This window comes from Lontra canadensis, unplaced genomic scaffold, assembly GCF_010015895.1.
Source record: "Lontra canadensis isolate GAN:19392208 unplaced genomic scaffold, GSC_riverotter_1.0 scaffold33, whole genome shotgun sequence".
Taxonomy (NCBI): Eukaryota; Metazoa; Chordata; class Mammalia; order Carnivora; family Mustelidae; genus Lontra; species Lontra canadensis.
Genome location: NW_022631027.1, coordinates 6,622,994 through 6,649,210, shown reverse-complemented (window position 1 = coordinate 6,649,210; position 26,217 = coordinate 6,622,994). Strand labels below are relative to the sequence as shown.

At 37.5% G+C, this 26,217-nt stretch overlaps 1 protein-coding gene across 2 annotated transcripts in view; it reads left to right on the top strand.

Annotated features, from left to right (window-relative positions):
- The window catches only part of DIPK1A (divergent protein kinase domain 1A), a 121,627-nt gene that overhangs the window by 93,438 nt on the left and 1,972 nt on the right, over positions 1-26,217 (top strand). For both annotated transcript variants that reach the window (XM_032867142.1, XM_032867143.1), the window contains 2 exons: positions 20,962-21,069; positions 25,682-25,858. In XM_032867142.1, coding sequence (XP_032723033.1) covers positions 20,962-21,069; positions 25,682-25,858 — 285 coding nt within the window. The remainder of the gene's footprint in view (positions 1-20,961; positions 21,070-25,681; positions 25,859-26,217) is intronic.

Here is a 26,217-nt window from a genome sequence, read left to right as displayed (position 1 = left end):
TGACAGAGAGATCACCAGTAGGCAGAGAGGCAGGGAGAGAGAGAGAGAGAGAAGCAGGCTCCCTGCTGAGCAGAGAGCCCGATACGGGACTCGATCCCAGGACCCTGAGATCATGACCTGAGCCGAAGGCAGAGGCTTAACTCACTGAGCCACCCAGGTGCCCCCCAAGATGTTTAAGATTCTTATCATATAGTTGAGTAAGGTAAAAGTATCAACCAATTAATATCAATTAGTCTATTCATATCAATTAATTAATAAAATATCCCTCAATTGACTTTAGACTTTGTTGACTGAAATATGCCTATTGTTATTTCTAGGATAGCTTCTGGAATAGATAAAGATTGTATCATCTCCAAACTAATAAGGAAAAATGGAATAATAAAAGAATACTGAGTCCTAAAGGCAAGAAAGTAAAGAAAAAGGAACATATAAGCAGTAGAAATAAAAATACATAATAAGACAATATGTGTCACAAATTGAATTCCCTGGGAAACATACTCAGAGACTGAGATTTGCCTGCAGGATATTTATTGGGATGGGCTTTAACATTAATTATTAATTAAGATTAAGATCTGTGGGGAAGTGAGGAAACAGGATAAACCAGAGAAGTTAAACTGCAGTACAGTGGTAACAAAGACCTCAGTTGATTCTACTGGGACTTTGGAACTGGAGGTAGCCTTGGAAATGTCCAGGCATTTATACCCTGTCACTGACCAGTCATTGGATACAGTTTTCTACCCTCTTCTACCCTCTCTTAAGGAGACATGACTTTGGGTAAAGCTGTATTCTAGGACTGAGGACAAGTCCCAAAGAAAAATTCAGCTGACAGCTGTTGACTACTTACATGCCCAACAGCTGAGGGAAAAAGTACCCCAGTTCTAGACAAGATATGGTTGACTTACCATGGCATTGGCTGTAGTATATTTCTACCCAAATCTGTTTTTAATTACCTTAAATGTAAATGGACCAAATGGTTCAGTTAAAAGGCAAAGATTGTCAGATTGTACTAAAATTTTTTATTTTTATTTTTTATTATTTTTTAAAATATTTTATTTATTTATTTGACAGAGATCACAAGTAGGCAGAGAGGCAGGCAGAGAGAGAGAGGAGGAAGCAGGCTCCCTGCAGGACAGAGAGCCCGATGTGGGACTCGATCCCAGGACCCTGGGATCACGACCTGAGCCGAAGGCAGAGACCTTAACCCACTGAGCCACCCAGGTGCCCCTGTACTAAAATTTTTTAAAAAACTGTATTATAGTTACAAGAGACACATTTCAAATATAAAGATGCAGATGGATTGAAAGTAAAAGAATAGGAAAAAATTCATGCCAATTATAAAAAAGGGGGATGTTTAAAAGAAAAACCAAAGCTATATATATTGATGTAAGTTTTATATTACACAAACTGTACCTCCTTTTAAAGTCTAAATCAGCGGTACCTGGGTGATTCAGTGGGTTAAGCCTCTGCCTTTGGCTCAGGTCATGATCTCAGGGTCCTGGGATCAAGCCACACATCAAGTTCTCTGTTCAGAGTCTGCTTCCCCCTCTCTCTCTCTTCCTGCCTCTCTGCCTACTTCTGATTTCTATTTCTCTGTCAAATAAATAAAATCTGAAAGAAATAATAAAGTGCAAATCAGCCCTTACTGGTGTGAAATGTAATACTTTTTAAATTTAGTTCTCCTATGTTTTAGTTTTACAGTGTCTGTCTAAGTAATTGTCTGGCCTTTTCACAAATGTTGGCAATATCCACACATACTTTTTTTGGTCCTGGTAATTCCTGTTATGAAATGTAGATTCTAAACTGATTTTGTTTCTCCGTCTGTATTACTGCATAGATTGTTCTCCTATTTAAGTGGACTGAACTGAACCAGAGCATATAATAAGATGGCTGATTTTCAATTTGGACATAAAAATATAAAACTGTATTATCTCAAAACCACATTTAGCAAAAACATGCTTGCCAAAGGATTTTTAGTATACTGTGTATAAACTGAACAGATTTACATCAGAATCCTCAATTTCATCTTCATGAACTAAGGAAGATTGTAAAGAAATACAGAAGATCCCAAAGAGGCCCTACAAATATTTCTTGCTGAAGTTTAACAATGTGGGTTCTTTCCTTTCCTTTGTAAGTTGGCAGTTTGACTTTTAACTTTTTTTAGTTCTTTTTTTTCCTATTTTTAATCATTTAATACTTACTTTTAAGATTACTATCACATAGCAATCATGTAAGAGATATTTTAGAAGAATTTTAGAAGAAGTATCAGTCAACAAGTATTTTTTGAACACCTACTACACTTCAACATGTCAGTTATTATTCTAGATGCTGGTGATATAATGGTAAGCAAGATATGCAGAGTCCATGTCTTAAGGAGCTTACATTCTTTTTTTTTTAAGATTTTATTTATATATTTGATAGAGATCACAAGTAGGCAGAGAGACAGACAGAGAGAGAGGGGGAAGCAGGCTCCCTGCTGAGCAGAGAGCTCAATGCGGGGCTCGATCCCAGGACCCGGGACCATGACCTGAGCCAAAGGCAGAGGCTTTAACCCACTAAGCCACCCAGGCGCCCCAGGAGCTTAAATTCTTGTAGTGGAATATATATAATAAAAACAAAAACAAATAAACAAATGACTTCAGGGACTAAGAAGCATAATAACAAAGGATGTAATAATAGCAATATTTTGTAGAAAATGGCTAGGGCATGCTACCTTAACCACAGTGGCTGGGAACGCCTTCCCTGAGAAGATGGCATTTTGAACTTGAACCTGATGGGAAGGAAGCAATTGTATGAATATCTGGACAAAAAGCATTTAAGGAGAAAGGACAGTGAGTAAATGCCCAAAGAGGGGAGTGAGGTTAGAAAATATGGTTGGGGGGCGCCTGGGTGGCTCAGTGGGTTAAAGCCTCTGCCTTCAGCTCAGGTCATGATCTCAGGGTCCTGGGATCGAGCCCCGCATCGGGCTCTCTGCTCAGCAGGGAGCCTGCTTCCCTCTCTCTCTCTCTCTCTCTGCCTGCCTCTCTGCCTACTTGTGATCTCTGTCTGTCAAATAAATAAATAAAATCTTAAAAAAAAAAAAACCCTGAAATTAAAAAAAAAAGAAAATATGGTTGGTTTCATGAATTTTATAAAAATCTGTTTCATTACTTTAGTCATATCATGTATACTTTAAGATCTTAGATATTGAAGGTACAATTCATCAAGTAAGGAGAACTTCTTGATAATAAGCAGCTCAACCGTATCATGTTAGTCTGTTGGAAAAATTACTAGGCTGGAGTCAAAGCACGAGACTTACCCTTTCTTGTGATGTACTTCTTGAGTTTGAGTAAGTGACTTCATTTCATTGACTTCTGTTAAGTCCACTGTACATGTAGGAAAACTATCCCTGCTTGCCCCACCTACATCACGGATTTTATGGACATAAAGGAGAATTGAACCAGTTACGATGGCTTTCTCTCACTGAATGATACCCTGACATGTCTACTGAATATAAAGAAGGTTCTCAGGTCTTTGACTTGATTCTATTTGGCCCAGGGCAAGTACCTTAATGTTGATGTCGCTGTAACTATAACATTGTAATTCAGAAATTTCCCTAGAAAATTGCTATGACTGTCCCATTCCGAGCATTGCCTCCAAGCTAAATCACTGTGTAGGAGTTAGATGTCATAGGTGATCAACAGAGTGTGATAAGCAGTTCACTTATGTTTAAGAATCCTGGTCTGTCTTGTCCTACATAGCTTTCTTGTCTGTATACCTCCGTCTTTCCCCCTCTCTCTCCATTTGCAGGCGAGGTCATAGCTATTGTGGTGGGTAAGAGCAGAAGCACTGGAATAATGGAACTTCATGCTTGAGCCCTAGCTTTCCATTCCCTAGCTGGATAACTCGGTCTTAGTCTGTGTGAAATGGGGGTTAATAATACTGTCTGTCTCACCTGGTAGTTGTGAGGATAAAATGAATTCGTCTACTGAAAGCCTTAACGCTATGTTTGACACAAAATAAATGATCAGTGAATCATCATTATTATAATTTTGCCAAGTATATGCCTTTGAGTCTGACCTGAGAAGATAAGACATACACAGAACATTATACAGTCAGTTAAGTTGTATTAGTCAAGGTTCAAGCCAAGAAGCAGAGCCCATAAGAAATATATGTTAAGAGATTTATTATTTAAGTTTTTATTTACTGTTATTTGTTAACAACATGGATGGACCTTGAAGGCATTATGCTCAAATAAGTCAGACAGAAAAACAAATATTGTGCGATCTCACTTATATGTGCAATCTAAAAAGTAAAACGACAACAACAACAGGAGAACAAGCTCATAGATACAGAAAACAGATCGGTGTTTGCCAGAGGCATCAGACAGCAGGGGAGACAAAGTGGGTAAAGAGTGTCCAGAGGAACAAACTTCCGGTTATAAAATAAGTAAGTCATGAAGATATAACATATAGTAAGGTGACTACAGTTAACAATACTGTATTGTAGGGCAACCCCTTCAGCTTCCCTCCTCCTTGGGAGCTTTGTACTATCACTTTGCTATGGCTCAATAAACCTTGCTTTGCTGCCCACCAAAAAAAATTGTTGTACACCTTAGACTAAGATAATGTTATATGTTAGTTAAATCGAAATTTTTAAAAAAGAGATTTACTGCAAGGAGTTGGCTTACCCAGTTACGGGGGCTGGCTAGATGAGGCCAAAATCCATAAGGAACGCTGTCAAGGACAGGCCAGACCTCTTGGGCATGGGCTGTAGCTGCTGTCCACAGACAGCACTTCTTCTTCACCATGGGAGCCTCAGTAATTCTTTTAAATCCCTTCAACTAATTGAATCAGGCCCACCCAGATTATCTAGGATCATCTCTCATTAAAGTCAGTTGATCATGGGTGTACCTGGGTGGTGCACTTGGTTAAGCATCTGCCTTTGGTTCAGGTCATGGTCTCAGGATTCTGGGATCGAGTCCCGCATCAGGCTCCCTGCTCAGCGAGGAGCTTGCTTCTCCCTCTCCCTCTACCTGCCGCTCCCCCTGCTTGTGTTCTCTCTCTCTCTCTCTCTCACTCTCTGTCAAGTAAATAAATAAAATGTTTAAAGAAAAGGTCAATTGATTATGCACTTCAATTGAATCTACAAAAACCTTCACAGCAACACCTAGATTATTGTTTGCTTTGTTAACTGAGGACTGAAGCGTAGCTAAATTGATACATCCAAAGACCATCGATCAGATTAAAATGGTTTCTTCGTTTATACCAGAAATAGTTGTACTATGAAAATGTAAAAAAAGAAGGCTTAGGTGATCAGAGAGATCACTGTGGGTAGAATAGTAGAGAGAGGCTTTATAGAGAACATAGAATTTCTGTAGGAAATTTCTGTAGAAAATAGAAAGGATTTGGATAGGCTCTTGAGGAGCATTTTTCTCCTTTTAATTACAAACCATGCTTGCTTTAGTGCTTTCATCCCAAAGATCAATTTGCTGACCAACATTATATCTGAGAATTCCCAGGACCATGCAGTAGTAGCCACTGAACCACAGCCTTGGTTGTTGGGCCATTTGGCTGCCCGTAAATAAGCATATCTTCCTCTTTTGTCTTTTTATAGTAAGTTTTAAAAAACAAATTTAGAATGTTGATCAAATCAAATATATATTTCATATAAATTATGTGCTATGTGTGAATTGGCCTAATTTAGTAATCAAGTATATTTCTCATAATTTCAACATTGGAAATCATTATAGAACATTAGTATTATTTACCTGAGATGTTTTCTCTAACCAACAGATAATTTTTATTAAAAGACATTGTTGTAAGGTTAATGGGCATAAAACTTGATTTATTTAAGCTTCCAGGAAGCGAGGAGCCAAAACTGGGATTAATTCTATACATCATACATTGATTTATAATTTGAATTTAAGTTTCTTATGTTCAGGTTTTAATAAGAGTATGATACTTTCCATAGTCACATCCATTATGTAGAGCTTGATTCCAGTGAAATGCATAATAGCCTTTTAAAAAGTAGGCTTTTGAAACTTGGAGAAGGAAATATGGTGGGGGAGTGTGTATCCTGGGAAGCCAAGGTTAACTTGTGGAAGTTGTAAGCACTGAGAACAGTGTTCTGCTCTTCTTTGTTTAAGGGCAGCTTTCTCTGAAACTGAGGGCAGCCACCATCTAACCCTAATTAGATGTGCTTGGAAGGATCTATTTTTTCCAGTTTGCTTTTTTCTTTTATCCACCAAGCTAATTATAATCATTGTATAATTCATTGTACATTTTCTCTGATTATAGAAATCACTAATTCACTCTATTTCAGCAAGTCCTATTTGGTGACTAACCTTATAAAGAAATTTTGCACCATTTGACTGTGTAGTTTGCTGTGTTCTTTAAAAAAGAAAAATAGACTGGGGGAAGGGAGAGAAATTTTTCTTCTATACAATGTTCGGGACAACATTGCTTAGTAGTGATATTTCTGGCATGTTCCCATATGATTGAGAGAGTTTGTTTTGAGGTTCTATCTGGTATTAATGATGAATCACCCACTGCCATTCTAATGAACCTTTGTATTACATGAGCACATGCTTTATACATTCATTCATGAGAGAGGGAATGGGGGAGGAGTTGAGGAAGAGGGAGAGAGAGCATCTTAAGCAGGCTCTAGGCCCAGCATGTTGCCAGATGTGGGGCTCCATCTCACGACCCTGAAATCATGACCTGAGTGGAAATCAACAGTCGGATACTTAACTGAACCACCCAGGTGCCCCTTTTCTTTTTTTGTTTTTGGTTGTTTTGTTTTGTTTTGTTTTTCCTTTAGAGAGAGAGCACATGCTTTAACTTGGAAGCAATAAAAAATGAAAGAGCCCCTAAATTTTATTACAGTCTCTTTTAAGATCTAATTTCTAGAGACAATGGTTTGTTGGTTAAAACAACTAGCTTAATATACACTAAATTTAGCAATATTGGGAAGTATGGTTTTAATTAGATAGTAGTACATAATTATTTTATTTAGCTTTGCATTTGCTTAGGGTCAAAATTATTATTTGACTCTAGAGGTTCATTTTGTGCCTTTTTAAAAAAAAAAGATTTATTATTTATTTGACAGACAGAGATCACATGTAGGCAGAGAGGCAGGCAGAGAGAGAGAGGAGGAAGCAGGAGCCCCATGTGGGGCTCGATCCCAGGACCCGGGATCATGACCTGAGCCAAAGACGGAGGCTTTAACCCACTGAGCCACCCAAGCACCCCTCATTTTGTGCTATTATCTTTTGTCTTTAAAATATGTGGGATGAATCCACTTGGAACCTACTGTTTTCAGAGCAAAAGCTTAATTTTTTCTTTTTAAGGAAAGTATTGTTTTCTTCTATGCCAGTTTGAATTAGATTACTAATCTCTTTTTGGTGAATTCACGGAAAAATATTTCCTAAACAAATTTATTTCAAATCTTAACAAACAGGGGCACCTGGGTGGCTCAGTTGGTTAAGCGACTGCCTTTGGCTCAGGTCATGATCCTGGAGTCTCAGGATCAAGTCCCACATTGGGCTCCCTGCTTGGCAGGGAGTCTGCTTCTCCCTCTGACCTCACCCCTCTATGCTATCTCTCTCTCTCTCAAATAAATAAATAAAACCTTTTAAAAAATCTTAAAAACATAAGCCCTATTATAAGAATAATGTTAACTGGTTATAGCAGCATTTCTGGTGTCCTATGTGTGTTATGGGGCACTCTCTTGTATCATGTCATGGTCACCGTAATCCTGAAACATGTGGTCTTGTTACTATTAGCATAATTCTGAGAAGCAGTAAAGACACTAAGGGTTAAAGCCAGTTTAGAAGAAACAAACCAACAGTTAAACAACATGTTATTTTAGTTATGTGCTTACTTGCTAGAATGGGCAGATACGGAGATAAGACATGTCCCCGCCCTGAAGATGCTTACAGACTAGTAGAGGATATGGAAAAATAAACAAGAAGCATGTAATTGAGACTGGGAGTGGGGTTGCTAAATTTAGCAAAACAGACAAACACAAAAACAGGATGCCCAGTTAAATTTTATTTTAAAATAAACGGTGAGTTTATTTTTTGAGTATAAGTATATCCCAAGTATTGCCAATAAGCAACTAATAATTTTTCAATATAAGCATGTCCAATGCAATATTCCACTGGGCAGTCCAACTGAGAACATCCCAGAAGACTTTCTGGAAGAGGTTATAGCTTAACTGGATTTTGAAGAATAGACCATTATAAGCAGTAGGAGGCATGTGCATAGCTACAGAGATAGGAAAGAATGCTACATTCCAGGAAGCACCTGGCCAGAGCAGAGAGCCTGAGGAGCAGCTTACGGAGGTCACTTTTGCACAGTCAAAATCATAAAGCCCACGTATGTCCTGTTAAGGAGTCTGCTTTTTATCCTCAGGGCAGTACAAACAAAATCAACAGAAGTTTTCTTTTCTTTTCTTTCTCTTTGTTTTTATAAAGATATATTTGTTTATTTGAGAGAGAGCACAAGGGGCGAGAGCACAAGTGGGGGTAGGGGCGGTAGGGAGGAAGGGGACAGCAGGGAGAGGGAGACTCAGGTTCCCCACTGAGCAACGAGCCCTATTTGAGGCTCAATCCCAGGACCCTGGTCCCAGGACAGACACTTAACCAACTGAGCCACCCAGGCACCCCTTACGCAGGGAAGCAATTGGTCAGATACAGGTTTCAGAAGAATTTCATCAGTTGTGGAGGGTGGGTAGGTTGTATCGGAGACATCACAGGCAGGGAAACCAGTTTTACGGTTGTTACAGTAATACAGGCACAGAGAAGTCAGGGCTTAAACCATGGCATTGGTGGTGGGAATGGAGGAGAAGAAAAAGTTTCAAGGCTATTACAGAGAACTTTGATTGCCAGCACTCGGTGACCAGTTGAGGGGAGAGGGGTGATGAGGCAGAAGAAGTTTAAGACAACTCACTGTTTCTTCCCTCAGATACATGGGTAGATGATGGCACCTTTTAATAAGGTAGAGAATAAAGAAAGATTAAGTTTGGATAAGAGGAAATAAATGTCAACAGCAAGTACAGACTACTGTTTCTAGGAGCTCTGCTGGAAATAGTTGGTTTTAGTTTGGTTTAAATTCTTTAAAATTGTGGTAAAATATACATAACATTTATCATCTTGGTCGCTTTTGTTTTTGTCATTATCTTTTTTTGCTTTATTGATGTGTAATTGACAAAATTATAAGATTTTTAAGGGTATAATGTGATGACTTGATATACATTCTGAAAGGATTCCCTCCCTTGAGTTAATTAACACCTCCCTTACTTCACAGATTTACCTTTTGGGGGACATGGGGGTGAAAACATTTTTCATTAAATGAAAACATTTAAGTTTTTTACTTGCAACAAATTTCATTTATACGATACAGAGTTACCTGCTCTAGTCACCATATTATACATTAGATCCTGATACCTTATTCATCTTCTAACTGAACATTTATACCCTTTTACCAGCCTCTCCCTATTTCCCATACCCCCCAGCCCATGGTAACCACTTCTCCGAGTTTGACTTTTTTTTTTCCTTAATTCCACATATAAGTGATACCATGTGGTATTTGTCTTTCTCTGTCTGGCTTATTTCACTTAGCATAATGCCCTCCAGGTTCATCCATGTTGTCACAAATGACAGGATTTTCTTCTTTTTTTAAGCTGAATAATATTTCATTGTATGTGTGTGTATGTATATATCTGTGCATACACACCACATTTTCTTTATTCATCATTAGACACTTAGGGTTTGTTTTTTTAATAAGTCAAGTTCTTTGTTTGTTTTTTTCAAATTTCTCTTTAAATAACATCTTCACCTCACATGGGGCTTGAACTCACCACCCTGAGATCAAGAGTCTCATGCCTACCCACGGAGCCAGCCAGGTGTCCCCACTTAGGTCGTTTCTGTTATCCTGGCGGCTGTGAATAGTGCTGCAAAGAACATGAACAGATATCTCCTCGAGATAATGATTTCATTTCCTTTGTATATACACCCAGAAGTGGAATTGCTGGATCATATGGTAGTTCTATTTTTAACTTCATAAAAAACCTCCATACTGTTTCTCACAGTGCATTATAACTAGTTTTGAGCGTCCAGTTCAGTAGTGTTAAGTATATTCGTTGTTGTGCAACCAGTCTCCAGAACTTCTTCATCTTGCAAAACCAAAACTCTATACCCATCAAACAAGAACTTCCTATTTCTCCTACCCCTCAACCCATGGCAGCCACCATTCTACTTGTTGTTTCTATGAGTGTGTCTACTTTAGAAACCTTATAAAAAGTGGAATCACACAGTACTTATCTTTTTGTGACTGGCTTATTTCATTTAGCATAATATCCTTAGGGTTCATCCATATTATGGCATGTTTCAGAATTTCCTTACTTTTTAAGGTTGAATAATATTCTGTTGTAAATATATGCCACATTTTTTTTTTTTATCCATCTGTTCATTGATGTCTTGGGTTGCTTCTGCCTTTCAGCTGGGAATTTTTTTTTTTAATTTTTAAAAGATGTTATTTATTCATTTGAGAGAGAGAGAGAGAGCGGGCACAAGTAGGGGAAGTGGGAAAGGGAGAAGCAGGCTCTCTGCTGAGCAAGGAGCCAGATGCAGGACTAGATCTCAGGACCCTGAGATCATGACCTGAGCCGAAGGCAGACACTTAACCGACTGAGCCACCCAGGAGCCCCTGGGATTTGTTTAAAATTGACCTCATCCAGTTTAGTTATGCATACTCCTTAGATTCTGTTTTGAAAGATAATGGTAGCTACTGAAAATGTTTGATATCAGTGAGTATTAACTGATTATCCCACACAACCTTATTATTAGGTTATAATGAAAATTATTTCTGGCAGACATTTAGGTATTTATTCAGCACATAGTTAATTGTAAGCAGTCACAAAACCTTCCATATAATCAGTCTGTAAATTTTTTTTTAAATTTTATTTATTTATTTGGCAGACAGAGATCACAAGTAGGCAGAGAGGCAGGCAGAGTGAGAGGGGGAAGCAGACTCCCAGCCGAGCAAAGCCCGACGCGGGGCTCGATCCCAGGACCCTGAGATCATGACCTGAGCCAAAGGCAGAGGCTTAACCCACTGAGCCACCCAGGTGCCTCCATCAGTCTGTAAATTTAAAGTTCTAATTCTGTCCTTTTAGGTGTTCTGTCAACTTGCATGAAAGATTTACTCAAGGCGGAAGCAATGATACTCCAGAGGCATGCTTCTATTGCCCTCATAATTAGCATCAGGCAACTAGAAATTCTGAACCAGTGATTCTCAAAATGTGGTCTCTTTGACCAGCAGCATTAGTATCGCTTTGAAACTTGCTCCAAACGCAAATTTTCAGCCTCACCTAAAACCAAATGAGTCAGAAACTCTGACAGTGGGGTCCATTTGTCTCGGTTTTAACAAGACTTTCAGGAGATCTGAAGCTCCCTACAGTTTGAGAATTTCTGTTGTAAAATAATTAACTCTGAGTACCTCCCCAAAGATTAAGTTTGTAGCTTCAACTGGTTCTTCTACCCCCATTATGAAAAGGTAAGGGATATACCATATTTCAACCAATCTACATATCTTAAATACCTTCGATTTCACCAATGATAGTCCATTTCTAACATTCACTATGACATTTAACAAGCTAAAAATGTCACCAATATGACCCTTATTTACTAATTAACAAAATCCCAGAAATGTATCAATCTTGACTAGGATATGGATGATAGAAGCATGTGTAGTAATTGCCTCAGAGCACATGCTTCTTTATTACCTGATTAGGACTCTCTAGCCCTATACATTCCTGGACTATAAACACACAAATATCACACTGTGTCTGCTGAAGAATTTTGAAGTACATCAACGACATTATAACAGAAGGGGAGGAGAGAATGGAGAAGGTTCTTGTGTGTGTGTGCATATGTGTGTGTGTGCATATGTGTGTGTGTGTGTGTGTAGGGAGAGGAAGAGTATGCGATGAGCACAATTAATGGCTGAGAGGAAGAATTCAGGGAAGAAGGAAAAAGAGATGTTGATGATACAGTGAGAGTGCAGAGAATGGTGAAGATTAAAGTAGCTGATGTGAAAAATAAAACAGCTGATGTGGGGAATTGGAGAGGGCACTAACTGGACTTGAAGAATTTTCAGGCAACCCGACTCTCCTGTTTTTTCCTAAGGAAGAATTGGCAAGAAAGTAAATCTTAGAAAATGATTTAAAACCTAGGATTTATATGTCTTATAAATATATTATACTGTTCATTGTTATTGCTCTTTGAGATACAATTTCCACAGTTGATGAAATTACCCCTTCAGCACCAATGGGTTTTGTAAAATGTAGCTAAAGAGTGCCATCTTCTGGTACTACCGGGTATGTGCAAACAAAGGCAGGATGTATGATAGAATCCTCATAGCAGTAAAATCTCACCACTGGAAAACCTTTAATATTTTCTGCTGAGTATCCTATTGTAAAGTTGAACTTCTTTATAACCTGTGTCTTTCTAGTTAGGAGATCAGATTACTAGCAATGATTATAGTTTGTGTGTATGGCCATGCCTGAAAAACAAAGCTGTATGTGGCCAACCATACTTTTCATATAAGCATATGGGAAATTTGCTTTTGGTTTGTGATAGAAGCCACAAGCTGAAGAGCCTGTTCTTTGTGACCACCTCTTTGATGCAGGGTTGGCTTGAAGACTTAGCTCAAAACAGGAATCTGATTCTTATAGCTGAATGTCAGACTTGTCTTCACTGCTTAACGATTCACTAATAAGATACTAATTTAGTTCTTTTTAAAAAAATGTTTAATGCATTATAGAAAAGTATTAATTGTATTCTTAGTAATGTTTTGAGATCAAAACTACTATGTTTTTAATCATAGTTATTTGATAAACATTTACTGAACACTTAAAATACTAAACTCTGTTCTGTGTGCTAGAAAGGGGAGGTTCAAAGATGAATATGACCTTGTTTCTGCCTTTGAATCAGCTTACTTTCCACCAGGAGGATAACATGAACATAAACGATGTTAGATTTGGGAATATAAGGAAAGAAGAGAGGAACGATGTAGGATCAGGAAGGAAATATACAGCCTCAAGATTATGGGTGTGGTGGAAAGGGCCACGTTTAAATCTTGACCTTGGGCAGGGTTATGAGTAGAGTGTTCCTCAAGATTCAGGAGCCAAAAAAAAAAAAAGATTCAAAAGCCAAAGATTGGGACATTTGAAGCAAATAACTCTTTAAGTCCTATTCTAGAAGCTGTTCATAATAGAATGTGCTCTTTCTGCATAAATACTCAGAATAGAGTTCATTTATTCATTCATTCGACAAGTACTTTTTAAGCACAACTGATCATGCGTCAGGCAATGTGCAAGTCCCAAGGAAAAAATAAAGGTGGAAGTCCTGTCCCTGCTTTGAGTTGCTTGTGCAGAGGGAATGAATGTGTCCAGAGTCCCTTAGTAGGAACACTGTGGATGGGCATCTGACCCAGCCATTATTAAATCTGCTATACGTGCTCCTCTCCAAGATTAAGTAATTCTGGTTCTTTTACCTCAATGGCTAATTAAAACCGCAAGCTCTGGAGTCAGACTAACTGGTTTCAGATTCCAGCACCATGACTAACTTGCCCTGAAGATTTTTTAACCTCTTTTGCCTTCATTTCTTTATCAATAAAATGGAGATAATGGTGGGGCGCCTGGGTGGCTCAGTGGGTTAAAGCGTCTGCCCTTGGCTCAGGTCCTGGGATCGAGCCCCGCATCAGGCTCTCTGCTCAGCAGGGAGACTGCTTCCTCCTCTCTCTCTGCCTGCCTCGCTGCCTACTTGTGATCTCTGTCTGTCAAATAAATAAACAAAATCTTTGGGAAAAAAAAAAGTGTAGAGTTCAGTGGTTCATAATTTACATATAACACCCAGTGCTCTTCCTAACAAGTGCCCTTCTTAAGACCCACCACCCATCTATCCCATTCCTCACCCACCTCCCTCCATCATTACTCAGTTTGTTCTCAAGAGTTAAGAGTGTCTCATGATTTGTTGCCCTCTCTCTCTTCCTCTCTCCCAAATGTTCAGCCGTTTGTTTCTTAAATTCCATGAGTGAGATCATACGGTATTTTTCTGTGATTGACGTATTTCGCTTAGCATAATACACTGTAGCTCCATCCATGTCTTTGCAAATGGCAGGATTTCATTCTTTTTAGGGGCTGAATAATACTCCATTACACACACACACACACACACACACGCTCTTTATCCCTTCATCAGTCAATTGACACTTGGACACTTTGCGTAGTTTGGATATCGTTGATAATGCTGCTATAAACATCCGTGTGCATGTCCTCCTTCGAACGTGTATTTTTGTATGCTTCGGGTAAATACTAAGTGGTGCAATTGCTCTATAACAGGGTAGCTCCAGTTTTAACTTTTTGGGGAGCCTCCATACTGTTCTTCAGAGTGGCTGCACCAGTTTGCATTCCCACCAACAGTGCAAGAGTGTTCCCCAAGCCTCAGTTCTTTCATTTTAATTATTGTATAGTATTTCATTGTATGAACATTCTCCACTTTATTCAGCCATCCTCCTGTTAATGACCATTTGTGTTGTTTTACCCATTTTCCACCTAGAAACAGTACTACATTCTGGTTGGCAGCCTGAGGTCCTCCCAGACTATACCTTGACCTGCTGTTTTTAGAGAGAAAGATTTTTCCTTATGGATTCAATTTTTTAATGTTCACTAGTCTTATTCGGATTTTCTCTTTCTTCTTGCATCATTTTCTATTGTTTTTATTTTTCTAGAAGAATTGTTCATTTCAAATGTATTGCCATAGTGTTGTTTATATTATTCACTATCTTTTCTTTCCGAATGATCTTTATCTGTGCCTTCTCTTTTTCTCTTGATCAATCTTGTTAAAGGTTTATCTCCTATGTTAAAGTTTTCAAATAACTAGTTTTTGGTATTATTGATCTTTTTCTTTTTTTATTTCTGCTTTTTTTTCCTTCTACTTCTTTTGGAGGTTTACTCTGTTACTCTTGGGGTCTTTTTGTGACTCTTTAGTTGAGTCCTTACTATCTATATTCAGTCAGTTGTTTTTTCATCATTGCATTTGAAGCTGTAAATTTCCCTCTAAGAACTGCTTTAGCTGCATCTCACAAGTGTTAATATGTATATTCCATTGTGATTTCTCCTTTAATCCACAAAATACTTAGGAATGCGCTTTTTAGTTTCTGAACATGTCTGTGTTTATGTTTACATTATTTTTTTGTTGATTTCTTATATCTTTGTGGCCAGAGGATATGGTCTATGTGATCTAAATTCACTAGAAACTCTAACCTGTAGCTGTAGGAGGTTTCACCCCAGCTCCTGAGTCAGGCCTTGCAACTCCCCCGACCTTTGCCTCACTGAAGACGTATGTCTGTGAAATTGCTGGCCATCTGTTACAAGCAGAGATACCAAACAGATGGTTCTGCTTTCCCTAAAAATCAGAGGTTGACCTGGGGAAGAAAGTATTGAGTATCTCCCATGTGGTCCCCCCTAAACTTGAGTCTGGGAACTAGATTGCTCTGTTCCTCCTGTGAAAATGAAACCTCATGTTCTTGGTTACAGCCAGGTCTGCAGGAGAAAGCAGGCATGGTCACAGCTTACCCAGGAACTTCTCTGGTAGTGACAGCTGAACCCAGCTTCTGGGTGTTGGCACTTACTTCTTCAGATGGACAGGGTCCTCCATCTCTACTAAAGCTATCTGTATCCTCACAGCAAAATGTAGAAAGTGTTGGTAGGAGGCCCTTTCAAGAATTGAGTACTTAACAGACTCGACTGTGTTTTGGCCATTTCCTTGGGATCAATGAAAACCTTAAGCCCGCAATATGAAGGGCTTAAGAAATTATCTACAATCCCTATCTCATATAAGAGAAGCCCAATGTTGGCCCTCTAATAGGCTGCACAATCCCAAGAACCAGAGCTGGGCAAGATTGATCTGTAAGCAGCCTTATGTCATCAGACTGAGGGAACCAAACAGAAAAGGAGAATTCTGGAGAAGAGCCATCAAAAGGTAATTGCAAAAACCAAAAGAGCAAGAGATCTAAAGCAAAGATTGGGAGATGAAGGTCAGAGGAATTCTTGCAACTACAGGAACATACCATAACCTTATATTATTATTTCATATTGGTTAATTCCTTCTTTCTGCTTTCTTTGGATTAATTTTTTTTTCTAATTTCTTGAATTTGTAATTCATTTGTTTTGTTCTTTGCTGTTTATGAACATAATTAAAATAGTTTTCTTTAAGTGGTTCTTTGATTTTATCATTAATCTTATTTTCAGTTTCTGTTATTGTTATTTCCTAGATACTGAACATTTCAATTTGAACTTTCTCTTTGACTTTCAAGAATTAAAAGAACATTTAATTATGTATCGATAGATGTTTTGTTAATTCCAAGTTTTATCATATTGGGTTTTTTTTTTTTAAGATTTTATTTATTTATTTGACACAGAGGGAGATCACAAGTAGGCAGAGAGGCAGGCAGAGAGAGAGGAGGAAGCAGGCTCCCTGCTGAGCAGAGAGCCCAATTCAGGGCTCGATTCCAGGACCCTGAGATCATGACCTGAGCTGAAGGCAGAGGCTTGACCCACTGAGCCACCCAGGCGCCCCTCAAGTTTTATCGTGTTTTGTTTGGAGAATACTGTTTCTGCCGTTTCTACTAAGTGGAATGTATTAAGGCTTTGGTCTAATTTTGTAAAGTGTTCCATGGACATTTGAAAAGTCTATTGTCAAGGCATATAAATCTACTCTATTAGTCAGGTTTTGTAGTTCTTCTATATGCTTTTTTCATAGACTTTTTGATCTGTCATGGACTACGAAAAGTGAACTAGGGTCTCCTACTCTAATGCCTTTCTGTTTATTTCTTCTATTTCTTATAGATTTTGCTTAATAAATTTTAATTCTACTTTATTTGCTTTATAGAAACTCATGAATGTAATATCTTTGTTGTGGATTGTATGTTTTAACATTATAAGGAGGGCTTTTTTTAAAACCTTATTTAATGCTTTCTCCACCTCTGACTTCAACCTCTTCTGATGTAAGATTGTGACTTAATTGTATTTTCCTTGCATTTGTTTGATATACCTGTACTGTCCTTTTTTTTTTCAACTTTTTTGACTCTGTTTTTTGAGGATATTTTTCTTTCAGTAGATGAGCTTATCCCACTGACATTTATAGATATGACTTAGTTCTAGAGCACATTTTATGACCTACTTTCCATTTTTAAGGATCCATTTGGTTTGGGCACCTGGGTGGCTCAGTAGTTAAGCAACTGACTTCTGCTCAGGTCATGATCCTAGGGTCCTGGGATTGAGCCCCGCATCAGGCTCCCTGCTCAGGAAGCCTGCTTCTCCCTCTCCCGTTCCTCCTGCTTATGTTCCCTCTCTTGCTGTGTCTCTCTGTCAAATAAATAAACAAAATCTTAAAAAAAAAAATTCATTTGTTTTGTATCTTTCTCTGGATAGTGTATATTTCTTTATTTTATGCATGTTCCTTCTGGTAATCAGGAAGGTTTGTATTCTGTATTTAGCTCTTCTAGTGTTTAGCTTTTTATGCTGTGGTTTTAAAAAATGTACTTTATCCTGTATTTCTTAAATCTACTTATTATAAGAAGTGACAAAATTATAATTCCATTCTCATCTCCTTTGCTCCACCTAATTTTAATCAATACATTATTATTATTTGTTCTTCTAGTGATCATTGGTATACTTTTGAATATACTTCTGTCTCTGTTATTTGATTTGTAAGGTGTATTATCTTTTGACCTTGAATATTAAAGATAAAGAAATCAATCCTTTTGGCAACTTTCATCTTTTTACATCTTCTCTTCTTGGTTTTTGTTAATTTTACTACTTTTACTGGTGTAGTTTATAATATTAACATTCTGGGACACCTGGGTGGCTCAGTCCATTACGTGTCTGCCTTCAGCTTAGGTCATGATCTCAGGGTCCTGGGATGGAGTCCCACATCGAGCTCCCTGCTCAGCAGGGAGCCTGCTTCTCCTTCTACCTGCTGCTCTCCCTGCTTGTGTGTTCTCTCTCTCTCTCTCTCTGACAAATAAAATCTTTTAAAAAAGATAATATTAACATTCTCAATAATATACAATAGTTATTATGAGAGTGAGCCTCGGAACCAGACTGCCTCGGTTGAAATCTTGGCTTTATCATTTTTTAGGTGTGTGACCTTAAGCAAGTTACTTAATAGATAATTGTTTCCTTGTTTTTACAATGTATATAACAATAGGTTCTACCTCACAGGTTTGTTTTCATGATAATGAAATTATAGCACTAGAACAGTGCCTGACCTATAATAAGCATCTGGTGATTATCAGATATTTTATTAATTATTATGAAGTAGATTCCCAGAGTTGTTTTCATCCCAATCCTACATTTCAGGGGGCTTCCACATTCAGGTTCTCTTGTTCATCTGCTGGTTACCTAAAATCCATTCGCTGGTAGTTCTTTAAGAGACAGTAATGGAGTTCTATTTTCTAATCCTTATATGTTCAAAAACATTTGATGCCTTTTACTTGAAACAAGTTTAGCTATGTAAAATAATAGTACCTACTGTTGAGCACTCGTTAAAATCACAGGTGATCTGTACTCATTATTATATCATTTTACCTCATAATAATGTTATAATTTTATTATTTATTTATTATTTATTTTTTTAGGAAAGCTCTCTGCCCAACCTGGGCCCCTTCATAATTATGGTATAAGTCAAGTATTATCCATATCCCCTTTAAAAATTAACAAATTAGGATCCAGGCAAGTCACACTTTCTTTCTCAAAGACTTTGCTGGTATTGCACCATTATCTACCATTGATGTGGCTGTGGAGAAATCTGAGGTCAATCTGATTTATTTCCCTTTAAAGGTGCCTTGATCTTTTTGCCTTAATGCTGAAAAGATTATTTATTTTTGAAGTCTAGTAAAATTCAATGGGATAGGTCACAAGGGTCATTCTATATCCGTTTTCTTGGGACACATTGTGTCCTTTCAATTTATAAAGTGTCTTTTCACTTACATGAAGTTGCCTTGAATTATACTTTGAATATTTTTTCATTTCCACTTGTTCTATTCTCCTTCATATAGACATGCTGGATATCATGTCTTCTGTGTCTATAATTTTGCCTCAAATTATTTTTAGTTCTTTTTAACTTTCCATTGCTATTTTCTTATTTTTCTTAACCCATCCCTGTTTTAAGTCTAACTGTGTTGTCATCTTTATCTGCCTTCTTCCCCTGCCCCCACTTATAATGTGGTTTTAATTTCTAGGATTTTTTTCCTTTTCTTCCTTTCTGCTAACTTATTTTACATTTCCTTCTGATGTCTCAGCATCAATTCTTCTGCTTTGAGGTCTTGTTTTTTAAGCTGTTTCATTAAGTCCTTTGAATTCACAGCATTATGTTTGGTCTGCTTCATGGCAACATTTTTCTGGAAAATGTCTCTTTATAACATTAGCTTTTTATTTCCTTTCCTCCTTTGTCTTGTAGACTTGCTGTATAGATCTTATTTTCCTTTGGTTATTACTCATCATCGAATGAAAAGTGTTCTTTCTTGACCAGCTATTTGCAGGAAGCAACTGGAGTAGTGAATTGTGCTAATAGTGAGGCTGCTATGGCCAAGTGTGTGGGTATGTGTGTCGTGTGTAAGAAAGAGTAAAAAGGAGAAACTAGAGACAAAAATACACAAACAGACCATGCTTAGCCAGTATTATCTCCCCAGCAGATGCTCATATTATATTCTCCCTCAACCTGTTTCATTAACAGACTGCCTCCAACAAAGATAACATTTTAAAGGAATTTATCACTCAGCACTGCCTTGTCCTGCTGCTTCGGGATGCCAGAGTCCTTGAAAGTTCCCACAGCTTGTGCCCCTTAAACTTTCAATGTAAATCAGGTGATTTACAACCTCCTCCTCAGGTGTACTACCTCTTTAGTGCTGTGCCAACATTGAGAACTAAAGTCACAGCAGGTACTTAATCTCAACATACTTTGGACTCTGGTATAATTTTCACTCAACTTTGTAGGCCATTTTGTAGGCCATCTTCACTAATTGTGTCTTAGGGTTAACTTGGTACCTTATAAAAGATGGAGTTTGTGTTCATTTTTCTTATTTTCTTGTTTTTCGGTGATCTCAAGGATGACCAGATGACAATTTCATTTTGTTATTTTTAAATATTTTGGGAACTTTTTAAAAGATTTTATTTATTTGAGAGAGAGAAAGTGAGAGATACCATGAGTGGAGGAGGAAGGGCAGAGGGAGAGGAAGAAGCAGACTCCTTGCTAAGCAAGGAGCCTGACATGGGTCTCAATCCCAGAGCCCTGGAATCATGACCTGGGTCAAAGGCAGACGCTTAATTGACTGAGCCACCCAGGCACCCCAATATTTTAGGGTTTTCTTTTAAAGATTTAATTTATTTATTTGACAGAGAGAGAGAGAGAGAGCACAAGTGAGCAGAGTGGCAGTCAGAGGGAGAGGGAGAAGCAGGGTCTTTGCAGAGCAGGGGAAGCCTGATATGGGACTCAATCCCAGGACTCTGGGATCATGACCTGAGCCAAAGGCAGTGGCTTAACCAACTGAGCCACTCAGATGTCCCTATTTTTGGTATTTTAAACTTTAACTTTTTATTTTAAAACCACAGCCACTTTTTAAAAGACTGCCTTTAATCTTAGGGAGACCAGGTATCATACCACCTCAGACCATGTTAAGGGGGAAAAATAGCTTCCAAATTCTGTGCACACCCTAGTCCCAGCAAGGTCTTTCATCATCATATAGCTGGTAAGGACAGAGCTTGGATTCAAATTCAGGTCTGTCCAAATCCAGAGCCTGAGTTCTTTTCATCATAGAACTTCATCTTAAAGAATACAGATATCTCCTTACATTGTTTATTGTTTCTTTTTATAACATTTTTCTATTAACTACTTTTTTGTTTCCTGGCTCTTAGTGTGACAAGTACAAGACTGGAGTTATTGATGGGCCTGCATGTAATAGCCTTTGTGTTACAGAAACTCTTTACTTTGGGAAATGCTTATCCACCAAGCCCAGCAATCAGGTATGGTTATTTACAAATAAACATTCCAGAATGATAGTGCACTCTAATTTTACCTTAAAATGAAGTATTGTTAGAATTCTTGAACCAGAGCGTTAGGATTTATATACTTCAATTTTGTATGCTTTGATTCACTCATCCAACAGATGTTGATTATTAATCCCTTATTCCCAGTATATTCCAGACACTGTTTAGTTATTAGGAATTCAGTGATGATTAAGATAGATTACTTCCCTCGTGGATCTTATATTAATTAATAATGACTAATTCTAGGGTATGGTATTAGGGAAATGGAAACAGAAGAGTTTTGCCTTTCATCTTTCTGTGTAATGTGACTTAAAAAATGTATTTGTAGCTATAAATGCTTAATTAAGAAACAAGAAAGATCTCGAATCAACAAGCTGACTTTACAATTTAAGGAACTTGAAAAAGAACAAACTAAACCCAAATCTAGCAGAAGGAAATAAATAATACAGTTTACACAAGAGATAAATGAAATGGAGAATAGAAAAACAATAGAGAAAAATCAATGAAACCAAAAGCTTGGGAAAGAGCAACAAAATGGACAAACCTTTAGCTAGATGGTCAAAGAAAAAAAGAGAAGGCTCAAATTACTAAAATCAGGAATGAAGTGGGGACATTACTACTGACTCTACAGAAAAAAAAGGATTACATGAGAGTACTATGAACAATTGTACACCAACAAGTTAGGTAACCTAGACAAAATGGACAAATTCTAGAAACAGAAAACTTAGCAAGAAATAGAAAATCTGAATAGATCTATCACTAATAAGGAGATTAAATCAGTAATCAAGAGTCTCCCAACAAGAAAAGCTGTGAGCCTGTTGCCTTCACTGGTGGATTCTACCAAACATTTAAGTCCTTCTCAACCTTTTCCAAAAACTAAAAAGGAAGGAATACTTACTGACTCATTCTGTGAGGCCAGCATTACCGTGATACCAAACCCAGCTAAAGACACTTGAACAAGGAAAGAAATCTACAGACTTCGTGTACATTAATGCAAAATATTCAACAAAATACTACCAAACCAAATTGAGCATATTAAAAAGATCATATACCACAGCCAAATGGGATTTATTCCTGGAATGCTGGGATGGTTCAACATACAAAAGTCAATTTAGTACACTAGATCAATAGAATGAAGGGGGGAAAATCCACAGGATCATCTCAGTTGAAGCAGGAAAAGTATTTACAAAATTCAGTACACTCCTATGATAAAAACACTCAACAAATAGGAATAGAAGGCAACTACCTCAACATAATAAAATATACATATGAAAAACCCATAGCTAATATCGTACTCAGTTGTGAAAATCTGAAAGCTTTTCCTCTAAAATCAGGAACAAGGCAAAGATGCCCACTTTTGCCACTTGTATTCAACATAATACTAGATGTTCTAGCCAAATCAGTTAGACAAGAAAGATAAATAAAAGGCACCCAAATTAGGAAGGAAAAAATAAAATTATATCTGTTTGCAGATGACATGATCTTTTATGTAGACCATGGGAGGTAGAAAAACATTTTATGGAGGGTAGAAAAACCTTTTATCTATGTAGGAAAAAGTTCTTATAGCTAATAAATGAATTCAGCAAAGTAGCTGGAAACAAAGTCAACACACAAAAATCAGTTGTATTTCCGTATAGTAACAATGAACAATCCACAAAGAAAATTAGGAAAACCATTCCGGGGCACCTGGGAGGCTCAGTCCATTAAGCATCTGCCTTCAGCGCAGATCTTGATCACAGGGTTCCTGGGATCAAACCCTGCATTGAGTTCCCTGCTCTTGGGGAGCCTGCTTCTCCCTCTCTTCCCTGCTTGTGCTCTCTCTCTCTGTCTCACATACATACATACATACAATCTAAGAAAAAAAGAAAGAAAGAAAGAAAGTAAAGAAAAGAAAGAAAAGAAAACCATTCCATTTACGTAGTATCAAAAAGAATAAAGTACTTAGGAATTAACCAGGGGAAGGACTTGTACAATGAAAGTGTACAATGAAGGTGAAGGACTTGTACAATGAAAACTTCAAAGCATTGCTGAAAGAAATTAAAGCTATAAACAAATGGAGACATATCCCATGTTCATGGATTGGAAGACTTAGTATTGTTAAACGTTAATACTACCCAAATTGATCTATAGATTCAGTGAAATCCCTATCAAAATTCTGAAGACTTTTTTTGTAGAAATAGAAAAACCTGCCCAAAATGGAATCTCAAAGGACACCAAATAGCAAAACAGTCATGAAAAAGTACTATAGAGCTGGAGGACTCATACTTCCTGATTTCAGAACTTACTACAAAGCTACAGTAATCAAAACAGTATGTACTAGAATGAAGACAGACATACAGATCAATAGAATAGAGAACCCAGAAATAAGCTCTCACGTATTTGGTCAAATGATTTTTTTTTAAAGATTTTATTTATTTATTCGACAGAGAGAGAGAGAGAGAGATCACAAGTAGGCAGAGAGACAGGCAGAGAGAGAGATGAAGCAGGCTCCCTGCCAAGCAGAGAGCTCGATGCGGGGCTTGATCCCAGGACCCTGAGATGGTGACCTGAGCTGAAGGCAGAGGCTTAACCCGCTGAGTCACCCAGGTTCCCCTGGTCAAATGATTTTTGACAAGAGTGCTAAGACCATTCGATAGAGAAAGGACTGTCTTTTTTTTTTTTTTTTTTAAGATGGTATTTATTTATTTGACAGAGAGATCACAAGCAGGCAGAGAGAGAGGGGGAAGCAGGCTCCCTGCCAAACAGAGAGCCTGATTCAGGGCTCGATCCCAGGACCCTGAGATCATGACCTGAGCCGAAGGTAGAGGCTTAACCCACTGAACCACCCAGGCACCCCAAGGACTGTCTATTCAACAGACCATGCTGGGAAAACTGGATATCCACATGCAAAAGAACAAAGTGGGACCCTTACCTAATACTATATGTAAAAATCAAGTCAAAACAGATCAAAGACTTAAATGTAAGAACTAAAAGCATAAAACTCCTAGAAAAAATATAGGGTAAAATCTTCATGACATTGGATTTAGTAAGCATTTCTTGGCTCTGATACCAAAGGCACAAGCAACAAAAGAAGAAGAGACAAATTGTACTTTATGAAAATTTAAAAATTTTGTACATCAAAAGAATATCCAATCTACAGAATGAGAGAAAATATTTGCAAATCATATATCCAATAGGGATTAATATCTAGAATATATAGGGGTGCCTGGATGGCTCAGTGGGTTAATCCTCTGCCTTCTGCTCAGGTCATGGTCGCAGGGTCCTGGAATTGAGCCTGCATCAGGCTCTCTGCTCAGCAGGGAGCCTGCTTCCCCCTCTCTCTCTGCCTGCCTCTCTGCCTACTTGTGATCTTTCTCTGTCAAATAAATAAATAAAATCTTTAAAAAATATATCTAGAATATATAGAGAACTCCTGGGGCACCTGGCTGGCTCAGTTGGTAAAACATGCAACTCTTGATCACAGGGTCATGAATTTGTGCCCCAATATGTGTAGAGTTTACTAAGAAAAAAAAGAAAGAGAGAACTCTTATAACTCAACAAGAAAACTACCAGATTTTAAAATGTGCAAAATACTTAAATAGGCATTTCTTAGAAAAAGATGCACAAATGGCCAATAAGTATATGAAAAGATGCTCAGCATCACTTGATCGTGAGGGAAATACAAATCAAAATCACAGTGAGATACCATTTCATACACGTAGGATGGCTACTGTCAAAAAATGGAAATTAACAAGTGTTGACAAGGATGGAGAGAAATTGGAACCCTTTTGCACTGTTGGTGAGAATGTAAAACAGCCACTGAAAAAAACAGTTCCTCAAAATATTAAAAATATACTGTTCTTATGATCCAGCAATTTTACTTCTGGATACATATCTAAAAAAATTGAAAGCAGAGTCTCCAAAAGATATTCTTACACCCAAGTTCAGGTCAGCATTATTCACAATAGCTAAAACAGGGAAGCATCCAAGGGTCCATTAGCAGATGAATAGAAATGCAAAATGTGGTTTAGCCATACAATGAACTATTATTCAGCTTTAAAAAGGAGAAAATTCTGACACATGCAACTGTCTGTATCTTGAGAACATAATGTTCAGTGAAATAAGTCAATCACAAAAAGACAAATTTTGTGTGGTTCCATTTATATGAGATGCTTAAAGAAGTCAAAATTATAAAGATAGAGAGTAAAATGGTGATGCCAGGGGCTGGGGGGTGGGAAAGGGGAACAGGGAGTTATTTAATAGGTATAGAGTTTCAATTTTACAAGATGAAGAGTGCTACAAAAGGATAGTGGTGATGGCTGCACAACATTGTGAATGTAATAAGGTGTACTCTAAAAATGGTTAAGATGGTAAATTCTATGTTTTTAATATTTTATAATAAATTGGAAAAAATAAAATTGATCATGGTCAAAAATACGTTTATTTAGGCATGAATTACTTTTATAATTTAAAAGTTACAGAAAAAAGCTAAATCTCAATGTTTTGTTACTTGTTTGTGTGTTTTTGTAAGAGGAAGAAAACACTAAAAATACACGGTAAAGTTTTCTGCTCAGCCTAAGGACTAATTTGTCATTCTTTTTTCACGTAGATGTATTTAGGGATTTGGGGTAATCTGCCAGGTGTTGTGAAATGTCAAATGGAACAAGCACTTCATCTTGATTTTGGGACTGAATTGGAACCAAGGAAAGAAATAGTGCTATTTGATAAGCCAACTAGGGGAACTACCGTACAGAAATTCAAAGAAATGGTCTACAGTCTCTTTAAAGTAAGTATTTATCTATTCACATGTTGCTAGTGTGAAGTGGTACATTCTTCTGAAAGAGTTAGCAAGACCTCATCCTAAACCATAAAAATGTTGCTATTCTTTAACTTATACCCAGGACTCCATCTTGAGGAAAAAATTCAAACAAAATCTGAGGAGGATGCTTACATTAACATTATTTATGCTAGCTAAAGATGTCCAGATATGAAAGAGGAGTTAAGTAGATGAGCAGCTGTATAGTTTGACACTGTACCTGATACACACTTTTTAAAAGGTGGGGAAGGGCTAAAATTAGTATATATGTCCTGACTGAAAACTATTTTAAAAAATTTAAAGAAATACTCAAAGATTAAATATATTAA